A 14,188-nucleotide genomic window follows, 5' to 3' on the forward strand; every position below is an offset into this window, starting at 1 on the left:
TCTCCATGGAGATAAATGAACCTGCAGAAGAGCCTCAGGTCTGGAGCCAGCAGCTCTGGGGGCTAGGCAAGTGGTGGTGCCACCTGCAACATGCCATTCTGTACTGGACCTGCAACATGCCATTGTGTACTGGACCTGCAACATGCCATTCTGTACTGTCAGCAGATGTTTGTTTTCCATCTGATTTGACTAGAATAGAATAGAATTAACCAGGTTGGAAAAGACCTTTGAGATCATCGAGCCCAACCTATCACCCAACACCATCTGATCAACTAAACCATGGCACCAAGTGCCTCATCCAGGCTCTTCCTAAACACCTCCAGGGATGGTGACTCCACCACCTCCCTGGGCAGCACATCCCAATGGCCAATCTCTCTGGGAAGAACTTCTTCCTAATATCCACCCTAAACCTCCCCTGGCACAGCTTGAGACTGTGTCCTCTTGTTCTGGTGCTGGTTGCCTGGGAGCAGAGAGCAAAAAAGCTTAAGTTTCATTTTGCTCAGACAAAAGGAAGAGGAGCTGCAACGATGAGGAAGATCAAGCATCTCCTTAGAGCTGGAAGGAGACACTGCAAGTGAGCACTTGGTTTGTCTTCAATATCCCATCCCAAGTGTCCTGGAGGAGTAAAATCTTCTCAGAGCTTGTAGGGGTACTGGCATTGTCAGCCACAAAATGTCCCTGCAAACCCCCACCTGCCTACAACCTCCCTTCAGGGAGTTGGAGAGAGCAAGAAGGTCTCCCCTGAGCCTCCTCTTCTGCAGGCTAAGCAACCCCAGCTCCCTCAGCCTCTCCTCACAGGGCTGTGCTCCAGACCCCTCCCCAGCTTTGGTGGAAACCTGCACATTTCCCAGTCCTCTCCATCCTCAGTTTCTTCTCATCGGGTAGAGAGGAACTGGAGCTATTTATGTTGCCGCACAAGCGCTGGGGCAGTGTTTTGTTGAGCAGCCATGGTAACCTCGGAGCGGGCCAGCTGGGAGAGCTCCTCCCGGGGTGGCCGGGGGCGTGCTGCTCGCCTGTCCCCACCGCCAGCCCCCCGCCCGTCTGCCCCCTGCGACTGCCATCTGCGGAGCCTGCATCTCTGCGCCCATCCTGCGGTCCCTGGGAGGAGCTCGTCACCTCTGCCCTTTACAACCAGCCTTAAGTTTCCTGTTGTCAGGCAGCGCTGAAGGCAGGGAAAATGTTAAAGAAGCAGTGCTGTGGCCCCGGGGGGGTCATGTTCAGAGCTGGAAACCTCTGCGGCTCTAGGCATGGCAGGAGGAACTAGCAGAGCGTGGTTCAGTTTGTTCTTTCAACCATGGCAGGGGGGTTGGAACTAGATGATCCTTGTGGTCCCTTCCAACCCTGAATGAAACTATGAAAGCTCCTGTTTGAGCAGAGCCCGGTGCTTGGCTGCCTGTGCCAGGTGAGTGTCTGTTCCTCCCATCCCTCCCTGCCCTCTCGCCCTCTTCAGCTCCCCGAGGGCAGCGGCGGCGCTGGGTTTGCCATGGCCCTCCTGCTCCTGCTGCTGGAAATTTCCACCCTCTCATGAATGGATTAGGCAGAGGGAAGTGGAGCCTCTGACATGTTTTTCCAAACCAAAACAAAGCTGGCAAGTCTAATTTTAGGCCTGGTTTAGTATGGAAATGATATCAATAGTGACACAAAGCTTTTCCGTTCTCCTGATAATGAATTGCTGTGTGTTTAAGCCTTGCACGTGGAAGAGGCTGGGAATTGGTGGCTCCCTCTCAGCAGCTGGGTTTGCAATCAAACACAGAGCAAAGTGAAAGGGGAGCAATGCACACAGCCACAGCTTTGCTTCAGCTTGCTGCCCCAACAGTGTGTTTATAACTTCCCTCTCTCTGTGCCTTGGGACAAGGTGCCCAGTGGCAGAGTGTCACAGAATCATAGGATCAGTAAGGTTGGAAAAGGCCTCAGAGATCATCATAGCATCAGTCAGAGTTGGAAGGGACCACAAGGATCATCTAGTTCCAACCCCCCTGCCTTGGGCAGGGACACCTATCATCAAGTCCAACCTATCACCCAGCACCCCCTGACTAACTAAACCATGGCTTCAAGTGCCATGTCCAATCCCTTTTTGAACACCTCCCAGGATGATGACTCCACCACCTCCCTGGGCAGCACATTCCAACGGCTATCAACTCTCTCTGGAAAGAGCTTTCTCTTCACCTTGAGCCTAAACTTCCCCTGGCACAGCTTGAGACTGTGTCCTCTTGTTCTGGTGCTGGTTGCCTGGGAGAAGAGACCAACCCCTTCCTGGCTACAACCCCACTTCAGGTAGTTGTAGAGGGCAATAAGGTCACCCCTGAGCCTCCTCTTCTCCAGGCTAAGCAACCCCATCTGCCTGGCAGCCTTCAGCTGACCTGTTAAGGAATAACTTCCAATGACACTGTGACTGACATTGTTCTCTCTCTCTCTCTCCCTGGGTTTGTCTGCATGCTAGGTTTTTGTGGCCAGCCCAAACAAAACACAGCCAATTGTGGAGATCCTGTTGAAAAACCAGCCCAAGCTAATTGAGTTCCTGAGCAACTTCCAGAAAGAGAGGACGGATGACGAACAGTTCACGGATGAGAAGAACTACCTGATCAAGCAAATCCGGGACTTGAAGAAGCCCACAGCCTGAAGACCTCCTCCAGTTTTCCACTCTAGGCATTAACCTCATCTGTCAAGTTCCTCTGTGTCCCTTAAACACCACAATAGTGCTTGAGAAGGCACAGCAAGTGCCTGGGTTTGATTTTGGCTTTGTTCCTAGATGTCAGGAGTGTAGGGGGGGCGTTTTACACGAAAGCAAACAGATCCAAACCAAACCAAACCAAACCACCCCACAAAGCCCACCAAAAAATAGAATAATATATTGTTTTTAATCAAGACTGTAGTTATTTATGTCTGTTTAGAATCTGTCCTAGAAGCTGGTGTGATGGATTTGCATGTGTGCTCAAGGAGAGTGAGCCTCTCTGCCTAACTGAAGCTCAAGCTGGCGGTGAGGGCACAGCGGAGGGCTGTAGCATTGCTCCTGTAAGTGTGACTTGGTTCCAGTGCTGCACACACACACACACACACACACACACGACTGTGAAAGAGGACATTTGTCTCTGGAGTTAGCTGCACTTACAGACAGGGTTCTTTAGTTAAAGCAGCAGGAGATGAGGAAGCAGCAAAGGCCACGGTTTTGCTTTATCTCTGTGTTCTGTCACCTTTGAGTTTTCCTTTCTGCTAGATCAGAGGTTTTCTATTCAGTGCCAGGGAATGGATCAAGGCATCAGCTAGGGGAGCTGTTTCTGCCTGCTTCCCATTTTCCTGTGTGTGATCAACCTTTGTGCTAGAGCACAGGCTGTCCCCACCAGCTCCCAAGCAGGGTGATGAGGAGCTGCCCCAGGTGCACAGTGCCCGCCTGCCCCTCAATGGGAAGGAGGGAAGAGCAAGCCCTCTCTGCCGAGGCTGATGCCATATTGCTGATAAAGTCATCCTGCACCTATTAGAATCAGCAAGAAGTCTGTCCCCAGTTTCAGCAGGAGTAATGCTGGGTGGTGGCCAGGGCCACATGGCTGAATTGTGCCAAGCACTGAGCCCCAGCACCGGTGCTGCCAGGGGAGAGGGTCCTCAGTGTCTTCCCAGCTGGCTTGAAATCCCGGCTGTGCAGGATGGGGTTGAGCTGAGTTCAGCAAGGGGGATGCTGCAATGGCCTCAGCCTGAACCCCTGAGTGGCCTGGGGTTCCTCAGTCAGCTCCCAAAGCTGAGAGCATTTGATGGATTCCTAAGTCAAACATGGGAGAGGCCACACAGCAGCCCCAGGCAGCAGAGGCTGCTCGTGGTCTAGGCTGGTGTTTTCTACCCTCGTTGATCCCGACGTTGAGTTCAGGTTTTGTGCAGAGGTTGTGGAAGGGGAAACTGCTGCACTCTTCAATAAGCTGTGGTGCAAACAGTGTTTCCCAGGTGTGGTTGAAGAGGTTTTGGGGGGGGCTTTTCATTTTCTGTGGGGAAATGAAAATGTGCCACTGATGCTTTCATAGGAAGTGGAGTTTCGAGAGCAGGCAGTGGAAACCCCCTGGATATTTCTGGGCAGCCTAAGTTCTGAGTTTTCCTACTTGTTGTAAGAGAGTTGTCTAGCTAAAACTCCAGCCAGTGCTTGAGATAAGGAGGTGATGACACTGAAGTGTAAAATCAGACCAAGCTCTTTCCCTTCATTAGAAGTTTATGTATTGGGTGACTGGTGCTGTGTGTGCTTTGGAAAAGGGATGAAGCAGAACAGCTTGTGGGCTTGTGGGGTGGGTTTTTTTTCCAGAGGTCAGAGACACACAACAAATGCACTTCTTAGTTGCCTGGGGCTAAAAGGAAAGAATTCTATATTTACAAGTTATTAAAGGCATGATTACTGAGCACTTGATTTCTGTCTCTGTTTTTCCCCCCCCTGCCCTTCTGGAGAGCTCGACCCTGCGTGGTGCTAAATCCTTCCTGTCCTTTCTCAGTCAGTTTCAGCAGGTGGAGAGAGAGGAGCACTGCCTTCAGAGCTAAGCAGCACATCTGCAGCCCAGCCTGGCAGTGGGGGCAGTGGCCACTCAGGCTGCAGTCCAGCATAGCCTGCCTGGGATCTTCACCTCCAGCCCCGTGGGTAGTGCTCACACTATCTGTGGCAGCTTGTGGGTCAGCAAAGGACCAGCCTCAGAACTGCAGTCCCCACAGCTAATCATTTGTCTGCTCCCCCGAGATTTAGAGCCTGAAACTGAAGGGCACTTGGCTGTGCTATGAGCTCTTGGGGTGGGGCTGCTTTCCAGGGCTTGATGAACACAGGGACACATGTCCATGGCTCAGCCTCTCCAGTCACATGAGGGCATTGGGCATCCCACCTACATTAATGCTGTAGTGCTGGGGAGTGCCTGCCCTTGGCAACAGGAGCCCCAAGGGCATGAGATGTTGCACATCTAAGTGCTGGGGTCTACACATTGGCCACAGCCACCCCAGGCAGTGCTACAGGCTGGGGTCAGAGTGGCTGAGAGCAGCCAGGCAGAGAGGGATCTGGGGGTTGATAGTAGGCTGAGCATGAGCCAGAAGTGTGCCCAGGTGGCCAAGAAGGTCAATGGCATCCTGGCCTGGATCAGGAAGAGTGTGGCCAGCAGGAGCAGGGAGGTCATTGTGCCCCTGGACTCGGCACTGGTCAGGCCACACCTTGAGTCCTGTGTCCAGTTCTGGGCTCCTCAGTTTAGGAAAGAGGCTGAGTTGCTGGAAGGTGCCCAGAGAAGGGCAACAAAGTTGGTGAGGGGTCTGGAGCACAGCCCTGTGAGGAGAGGCTGAGGGAGCTGGGGTTGCTTAGCCTGGAGAAGAGGAGGCTCAGGGGAGACCTTCTTGCTCTCTACAACTCCCTGAAGGGAGGTTGTAGCCAGGTGGGAGTTGGTCCCTTCTCCCAGGCAGCCATCACCAGAACAAGAGGACACAGTCTCAAGCTGTGCCAGGGGAGGTTTAGGCTGGAGGTTAGGAAGAAGTTCTTCCCAGCAAGAGAGATTGGCCATTGGAATGTGCTGCCCAGGGAGGTGGTGGAGTCACCATCCCTGGAGGTGTTTAGGAAGAGCCTGGATCAGGCACTTGGTGCCATGGTTTAGTTGATTAGATGGTGCTGGGTGATAGGTTGGACTGGATGATGTTTGAGGTCTTTTCCAAACTGGTAATTTCTATTCTATTCTATTCTATTCTATTCTATTCTATTCTATTCTATTCTATTCTATTCTATTCTATTCTATTCTATTCTCAGACCCCCAGGAGCTCTGCAGTTTAGCAGAGTTTCCACCACCTCTCTGCTCTGACAGGAAAACAAGTGGCCACTTCAGGTCCATCAGTGCAGGAGGTATAAAGTGGCCTTTCATGTCTTGGTAGCCAATACCACAAATCCTGGTGGTCTGTGTAATCCCTCTCTTTCTTGGTGCTGTTCAGCTGCCAGGCTGAGTGTAAAAGTCCAGTGGGTGATGCTCAAGGCACATGCAGCATGAGCTCCACAGAGGTGAAGTGGCAGGTGCCAAAATGCAAGCCCCAGACCAGTGGAAGGCCACAGAATTTTATGCAAGAGTCTGTCATCAGGAGAGGGAGAGCTGGGCACAACTCTCTTCAGTGCCACATCCCCTCTGACTCCTAATGGCCTTCACTGCCAGGCACAAGATGTTCTGCAGGAAGGTGCTTCCAGCCAGAATGTTGAAGTGCTGCAGCTTCAGAGAATAAAAATGAAGCACTTGCTGGCCCAAAGGAAAAGCCTCTCCACTGAGCAACCACCACAGCAGCCTTTGGAAGGAAGCCTGGGCCCTCTTAGCCCTGCTCCAGTTTCACAGCCCAGGGCAAAGCATGCAGCAGAGAATAAACGGGATCCAGCCCTCCTCTCCCTCATGTGAGTGCTTTTATCATTAGATTACAAGGTCCAAGTCCTTCCTTCCTTCTCATCTGATCTTGTCCCAGGGGCATGCAGATTAAGAGGCTCAAGTGGTTTTAACACCTATGTTTCTTGAAGGCCAGAGCCCTACATCCTCCTCCCAGGCTCACACCTGCCTCCATGACAGACCAGGCAGTCTGCTGCTGCCTCTCATCAAACTTTAGTCTTCATAGCACAAGATGCCAAAGTCCTAGGAGAGAAGCTTATGGTTCACAGATTCCTGGCACTCTGCTGTACCAAACAAGGTTTTGTGTGCAGGATTGCACACTGCATGGCCACCCTGCATGCTGGGTGGGGACTGGAATGGACAGGCTGCAGCCCAAGCTTTATTTAGGATAAACCAAACCAAGTAGGAAGAGAGCTTCAAGATCATCGTGTCCAACCCATCAACCAATCCAACACCACCTAAACAACTAACCCATGGCACCAAGCAACCCAGCAAGTCTCCTCCTGAACACCTCCAATGACTTCTTTCTCTGTCTTCAGACTACAATCTTCTCCCCTGTCCTCACTCCAAGGAACTGTGTCCTGCACTCACACAGCTCCCCAGCTATTAATTCCAGAGTAACTGTGAGCTCCTGGTGGGAACAGTGGCTTAGGCAGGACAACCACCTTGAGAGAATGCACCAAAGGAAATTAGGGATCACAGAATCAATAAGGTTGGAAAAGACCTCAGAGATCATCAAGTCCAACCTGTCACCCAACACCTCAGGACTAACTAAACCATGGCTTCAAGTGCCACATCCAATCTCCTCTTGAACACCCCCAGGAGTTCCATCACTATTTCAAAGCTGCATTAGAAAAGACCACATTCTCCTTGCCCTAGGGATGTGAGTGTCCCCTGCCATGAGATGTTATTTTGGTGCTTAATTTAACTTTTTCTTCTGGATGGGGCTGGGTGAGGCTCTGAGCAACCTGATCTGGTGTGAGGTGTCCCTGCCCGTGGCGGGGGGGTTGGAAGTAGATGATCCTGGAGGTCCCTTCCAACCCTGACGATGCTAGGATTCTTTCAAAGAGCTAAGGAAGTTCATTTGGGGGAAGATTCAATTAGACTAGACTAGACTAGACTAGACTAGACTAGACTAGAACAGAACAGAACAGAACAGAACAGAACAGAATAGAATAGAATAGAATAGAATAGAATAGAATAGAATAGAATAGAATAGAATAGAACAGAACAGAACAGAACAGAACCAGACCAGACCACACCAAGTTGGAAGAGACCATCAAGATCATGGAGTCCAACCTGTCACCCAACACCATCCAATCAACTAACCCATGGCACCAAGCACCCCATCAAGTCTCCTCCTGAACACCTCCAGGGATGGTGACTCCACCACCTCCCCGGGCAGCACATTCCAATGGCAAATCTCTGTGTGGAATTTCTTCCTAACATCCAGTCTAAACCTCCCCTGGCACAGCTTGAGACTGTGTCCTCTTGTTCTGGTGCTGGCTGCCTGGGAGAAGAGACCAACCCCCACCTGGCTACAACCTCCCTTCAGGTAGTTGTAGAGAGCAAGAAGGTCTCCCCTGAGCCTCCTCTTCTCTAGGCTAAGCAACCCCAGCTCCCTCAGCCTCTCCTCACAGGGCTGTGCTCCAAACCCCTCCCCAGCTTTGTTGCCCTTCTCTGGACACCTTCCAGCATCTCAACATCTTTCCTAAACTGAGGGGCCCAGAACTGGACACAGGACTCAAGGTGTGGCCTAACCAGTGCTGAGTCCAGGGGCAGAATGACCTCCCTGCTCCTGCTGGCCACACAGGAGACCCCCAGCACTCACTGATGCCCAGTGAAGGATGCAGGCTTTGAAGGATCTTCCTGCTGCAACCCAAGTCCTGGAGCTGTTGGTGTGTGTCAGTTTTTGGTGTCAATGCAGGCCCAGCCTCAGGTGCTGATGTTCCTCTCTTCCAAGCCAGCACCTTAACTGAGCTCAGCCAGCTTCTTGTTCTGTTCAAAGCAAACCCAGGGCTCTTCTCTCACTGAGTGACAAACTTAATGAGGGGTGATGCTCACTCATGCCCCATGCACACACTGTATTCCATACAGTGCAGCAGCACAAGCTGTTAAGCCCCAGTGTGAGGTGTCCCAGAGCCTCTGCTGGGAAGTCCAACCTCAGAGAGAGACAGAGAGTGAGCCAGTCCTGCTGTCAAGAGCTGGTGTGGCCTGGGGAAGAGCAAGAGCTAACATCCTGGCCACCCCAGCCCATGCTGAAGGGGAGCCTTGCCTCCAGCAAGGGCTCCAGGCCCTCAGTGTGTGGAGTGTGAGGCCACAAGCGGAGTCCCTCAGGGATCAGTCCTGGGACCAGGCTTGTTCAACATCTTTGTGGGTGCCATGGACAGTGGCACTGAGTGCACCCTCAGCAGGTTTGCTGATGACACCAAGCTGTGTGGTGCAGCAGACAGGCTGGAGGGAAGGGAGGCCATCCAGAGGGACCTGGACAGGCTGGAGAGGTGGGCACAAGCCAACCTCAGGAGGTTCAACAAGACCAAGGGCAGGGTCCTGCAGCTGGGTGGAGGCAATCCCAGGCACAAATGCAAGCTGGGCAGGGACTGGCTGGAAAGCAGCCCTGAGGAGAGAGACTTGGGGCTGCTGGGGGAGGAGAAGCTCACCAGGAGCTCTCAGTGTGCACTTGCAGCCCACAAAGCCAATCAGATCCTGGGCTGCAGCAGGAGAAGTGTGGCCAGCAGGGCAAGGGAGGTGATTCTCCCCCTCTGCTCAGCTCTGGGGAGACCCCACCTGGAGTCCTGCCTCCAGTTCTGGAGCCCCTATTGCAAGAGGGATGTGGAGGTGCTGGAAGGTGTCCAGAGAAGGGCCAGGAGGATGAGCAGAGGGCTGGAGCACCTCTCCTGTGAGCACAGACTGAAGGAGTTGGGGCTGTTCAGTCTGCAGAAGAGAAGGCTCCCAGGTGACCTCATTGTGGCCTTCCAGGATCTGAAGGGGGCTCCAGGAAGGCTGGGGAGGGACTGCTCAGGATCTCAGGGAGTGCTAGGACTAGGGGGAATGGAATGAAGCTGGAGGTGGGGAGATTGAGGCTGGAGGGGAGGAGGAAGTTCTTCCCCATGAGAGTGGTGAAGCCCTGGAATGGGTTGTGCAGGGAGGTGGTTGGGGCCCTGTCCCTGGAGGTGTTTAAGGCCAGGCTGGCTGAGGCTGTGGCCAGGCTGATGTAGTGTGGGGTGTCCCTGCCCATGGCAGAGGGGTTGGAAGTAGATGACCCTTGTGGTCCCTTCCAACCCTGACTGATACTGTGATACTATGATACAAAGCAGCAGCAGTCCAAGCCACCTCCGAGCCCGGGTGGCGCTGGACAAGCAACGTGGAACAAGGCTAAGGGAAACCCCAGGGCAAGGTCTGCAGTTTTGGCTGTGTGGTTGTCAGCCAAGCATCTCACAGGGCTGTGACTTGGCCTGGCTTCCCAGAGAGCCCCAGGGAGAGGCAGGCAGCGAGCCCAACCCTCCTGACTCATGTTCCTGCTCCCCAGTGCCTGCTTTGGGCTGCCCCCCTCCCCCCTTTCCAGGAACGTGCAAATAGGAAAAGCAATCAACCAACCAACTAACCAACCCCTTCCTATGGCACCACTTGTGAGTGGCTTTGCAAAACCACAGCCCCAGCAGCCTTCTCTTCCTCAGGCTGTGCCACAGCATATGGCAGCCTGGGGAAGGCCTGTGACTGGGGTGCAGCACTGCTCAGCCATGGTTGTGCCCAGCCATACCACAGTGGGGAGGGGGCTCCTGCCCCCCCAGACACCCACTCCCACCTGTGCTGGTGACTGCTGCACTGGGGATGGGGACAGGAGCTGCCCCAGCAGGTCATGCAGCAGCCTGCCTTGCAGCATGCAGCTGCAGAGGGACCTGGACAGGCTGGACAGATGGGCAGAGTCCAAGGGCAGGAGATTGAACACATCCAAGTGCCAGGTGCTGCACGTTGGCCACAACAACCCCATGTAGTGCTACAGGCTGGGGTCAGAGTGGCTGAGAGCAGCCAGGCAGAGAGGGACCTGGGGGTGCTGGTCGATGGTAGGCTGAACATGAGCCTGCAGTGTGCCCAGGCAGCCAGGAGGGCCAAGGGCATCCTGGCCTGCATCAGGAAGAGTGTGGCCAGCAGGAGCAGGGAGGTCATTCTGCCCCTGGACACTGCACTGGTTAGACCACACCTCAAGTCCTGTGTCCAGTTCTGGGCTCCTCAGTTTAGGAAGGAGGTTGACTTGCTGGAAGGTGTCCAGAGAAGAGCAACAAAGTTGGGGAGGGGTTTGGAGCACAGCCCTGTGAGGAGAGGCTGAGGGAGCTGGGGTTGCTCAGCCTGGAGAAAAGGAGGCTCAGGGTTGACCTTCTTGCTCTCTCCAACTCCCTGAAGGGAGGTTGTAGACAGGCAGAGGTTGGTCTCTTCTCCCAGGCAGCCAGCACCAGAACAAGAGGACACAGTCTGAGGCTGTGCCAGGGGAGGTTTAGGCTGGATGTTAGGAGGAAGTTCTACACACAGAGAGTGATTGCCCATTGGAATGGGCTGCCTGGGGAGGTGGTGGAGTCACCATCACTGGAGGTGTTCAGGAGGAGACTTGATGGGGTGCTTGGTGCCATGGGTTAGCTGTTTGGGTGGGTTGGATTGGTTGATGGGCTGGACACGATGATCTTGAAGGTCTCTTCCAACCTGGTTTGGGTTATTCTAAAGTTTATTCTGAACACTGCAGTTGGCCACTGCCACGAGAACCCCGTGGCTGCTTTTCATCACTGTGCAGCACTGGCCACAGCTGCAGGCAGCTTTGCCACTGTGCCTTGGCCCCAGGACAGCATCACACTGCTCTGAGCACCCCTGAGACTGCAGATACCTGCTGTGGTGCTGCACACAAGACATGGCCCACTGTGAGTCCCAATGTCACCTCAACCTCCTCCCTCCCCTGGTGTGCCTGTTCTGCTCCGTGGTAGTGATGCTCAGAGGGCTGTGAGAGGTGTCTGCATTTCTTCTGATCCTCTCCTCCAACTGCAGATTTGGGACTGAAGCCTCATTCTCCTCCAGCTAAACTCATAGCATGTGTTTTACCTGTCAGCCTGTGCCAGCAGGCCCCTCCAGCATGTTGAGGCTTCTGCAGGTTTGGGGGCACAAGGGGCACCTGACCACCAAGGTGACAGACACCAACAAAGTCTTTTGGCTGCCTGGCAGGCACCAGCCCAGCCATGGCACTGCAGCCCAGCTCCTTGCAGCTGACTGTGGTGGGGAAACTCACCCAGCTCCCCAGTACTGGTCTGCTCATGGATGCAATGATTTCTTCTGTGGGCACAGAGAAGCCAGGGCTGTGGCTGTGGGACCACGAAGAGCCTTGCTCGACCCTTATGAGTGGAGGCCTTTTATTTCCATACTCCTGGTACATTCTCTCTACTAACACCCAGCTCTGGCAATGCCCTTCAGCTCACTTGCAGAACAGCTGGCTTGACAAGGGTTTGGAGATGATTTAAAAGCACCCCTGTCAGAGCCAGAGCCTCTTGCATCTGCTCAGAGCTCTGTGTGAACACGCCGCCGGGGCTAGCTTCCCAGCAGGCGGCACAGCCAGGCACAGCCCTGCCCTGGCAGGGAGCACACCAGCCCCTCATTGGCTCAGGCAGATGGTCAGGTCCCCAACAGGCTCTGTGTGCACAGGACAAGCAGGAGCCTGCAGGGAGCAGAGCTCGAAAACTCCCCTGGAGAAAGTGGAGGAAGGTAGCTCCTCCCCATTTGAAAGCTGGGTGTGGGGGGAAAATGACACTGCCCTGCACCACAGCCTGGGCTCCAGGCTGGTGACACATGGGTGTGATGGGTGACCACTAGATGGATAAGGAACTGGCTGCATGGCTGCACCCAAAGAGTGGCTGTCAATGGCTCCATGTCCCAGTGGAGGCCAGGGACAAGCAGAGTCCCTCAGGGATCAGTCCTGGGACCAGGCTTGTTCAACATCTCTGTGGGTGCCATGGACAGTGGCACTGAGTGCACCCTCAGCAGGTTTGCTGATGACACCAAGCTGTGTGGTGCAGCAGACAGGCTGGAGGGAAGGGAGGCCATCCAGAGGGAGCTGGACAGGCTGGAGAGGTGGGCACAAGCCAACCTCAGGAGGTTCAACAAGACCAAGGGCAGGGTCCTGCAGCTGGGTGGAGGCAATCCCAGGCACAAATGCAGGCTGGGCAGGGACTGGCTGGAAAGCAGCCCTGAGGAGAGAGCCTTGGGGGTGCTGGGGGAGGAGAAGCTCACCAGGAGCTCTCAGTGTGCACTTGCAGCCCACAAAGCCAATCAGATCCTGGGCTGCAGCAGGAGAAGTGTGGCCAGCAGGGCAAGGGAGGTGATTCTCCCCCTCTGCTCAGCTCTGCTGAGACCCCACCTGGAGTCCTGCCTCCAGTTCTGGAGCCCCTATTGCAAGAGGGATGTGGAGGTGCTGGAAGGTGTCCAGAGAAGGGCCAGGAGGATGAGCAGAGGGCTGGAGCACCTCTCCTGTGAGGACAGACTGAAGGAGTTGGGGCTGTTCAGTCTGGAGAAGAGAAGGCTCCCAGGTGACCTCATTGTGGCCTTCCAGGATCTGAAGGGGGCTCCAGGAAGGCTGGGGAGGGACTGCTCAGGATCTGAGGGAGTGCTAGGACTAGGGGGAATGGAATGAAGCTGGAGGTGGGGAGATTGAGGCTGGAGGTGAGGAGGAAGTTCTTCCCCATGAGAGTGGTGAAGCCCTGGAATGGGTTGTCCAGGGAGGTGGTTGGGGCCCTGTCCCTGGAGGCGTTTAAGGCCAGGCTGGATGAGGCTCTGGCCAGGCTGATCTAGTGTGGGGTGTCCCTGCCCATGGCAGGGGGGTTGGAACTAGCTGATCCTTGTGGTCCCTTCCAACCCTGATACTATGATACTATGAAACTATGATATTCATAGCCAGGCATGCCCTGTGTGTGCCCCAAGGAGTGTCAAGAGCAGAGCCACAATTAGCTCACGGGACACAGCAGGCTCACGCTGTGGGCTGACAGCTATGGCTCATGCTGCCTGTCAAAGGCTCAAAGGAAAGTGACACTGGGGACAGGCCTGCTGGCAGGCAAGAAAGCAGTGTGTCCCAGGGGGTGGCAGGCATTGCAATGGGAGGAGAGAGATGTGTTCATGCCAACAAAGGACCCGTCTCTCCTGCTACTAAACACCACTCCTAGCCGTGCAGCTGAGCTCCTCTGCTTCTGCTGGGGTTTGTTTTCTTTAGCCAAGTCTGTCTTGCTCCACAGTGAGAAGGAAAGACCAACTGCAGGTGGTTGTGCTGGCATTCGTGCTACCTCCCACACAGCTTTCAGGTATTTCTGAAAGGCCACTGGGGAGGGGAGCAATGTATCTGGGCTGGCATTTGTCCCCAAGGCTTGGCTCTTGCTGAAGTCATTGTTCAGATACTTCATCGTTTCCCCACACCTCCTAAACCCTTGATTTTTTAACTCCAAGTTAGAGATTTAGCTGCCCTGGGAGAAAACTCTGCTGGCAAAGCAGTGAGGTGATCTCACCAAAGACAAGACACTTGAGCAATGGAGGCACAGGAGGAGAAAAGGCTGCAAAGGCTTCGGTGTTGCTGCTGCACCGCTTCAGTGCCAGGGATTAACGTGTTGCCCAAGTGAGACCTGCCTTAAGGCTGGAGCAGAGCCCATCCTCTCAGCCCCTATGACAAGAGGGATGTGGAGGTGCTGGAAGGCGTCCAGAGAAGGGCCAGGAGGATGAGCAGAGGGCTGGAGCACCTCTCCTGTGAGCACAGACTGAAGGAGTTGGGGCTGTTCAGTCTGGACAAGGCTCCCAGGTGACCTCATTGTGGCCTTCCA

The 14,188-nt window shown here is 54.4% G+C and overlaps 1 protein-coding gene across 4 annotated transcripts in view; it reads left to right on the top strand.

Moving 5' to 3' along the window:
• CAB39L (calcium binding protein 39 like) overlaps window positions 1-4,373 on the top strand; it is a 67,618-nt gene extending 63,245 nt beyond the window's left edge. For all 4 annotated transcript variants that reach the window (XM_068170561.1, XM_068170558.1, XM_068170560.1 and 1 more), the window contains one exon: window positions 2,441-4,373. In XM_068170561.1, coding sequence (XP_068026662.1) covers window positions 2,441-2,620 — 180 coding nt within the window. In that variant the 3' untranslated portion in view covers window positions 2,621-4,373. The remainder of the gene's footprint in view (window positions 1-2,440) is intronic.
• The last annotated feature ends 9,815 nt before the right edge of the window (window positions 4,374-14,188 follow it).

This window comes from Melanerpes formicivorus, unplaced genomic scaffold (genome assembly GCF_026170545.1).
Source record: "Melanerpes formicivorus ecotype bairdi unplaced genomic scaffold, bMelFor1.0.p_v2 SCAF_425, whole genome shotgun sequence".
In the NCBI taxonomy this organism is placed as follows: domain Eukaryota; kingdom Metazoa; phylum Chordata; class Aves; order Piciformes; family Picidae; genus Melanerpes; species Melanerpes formicivorus.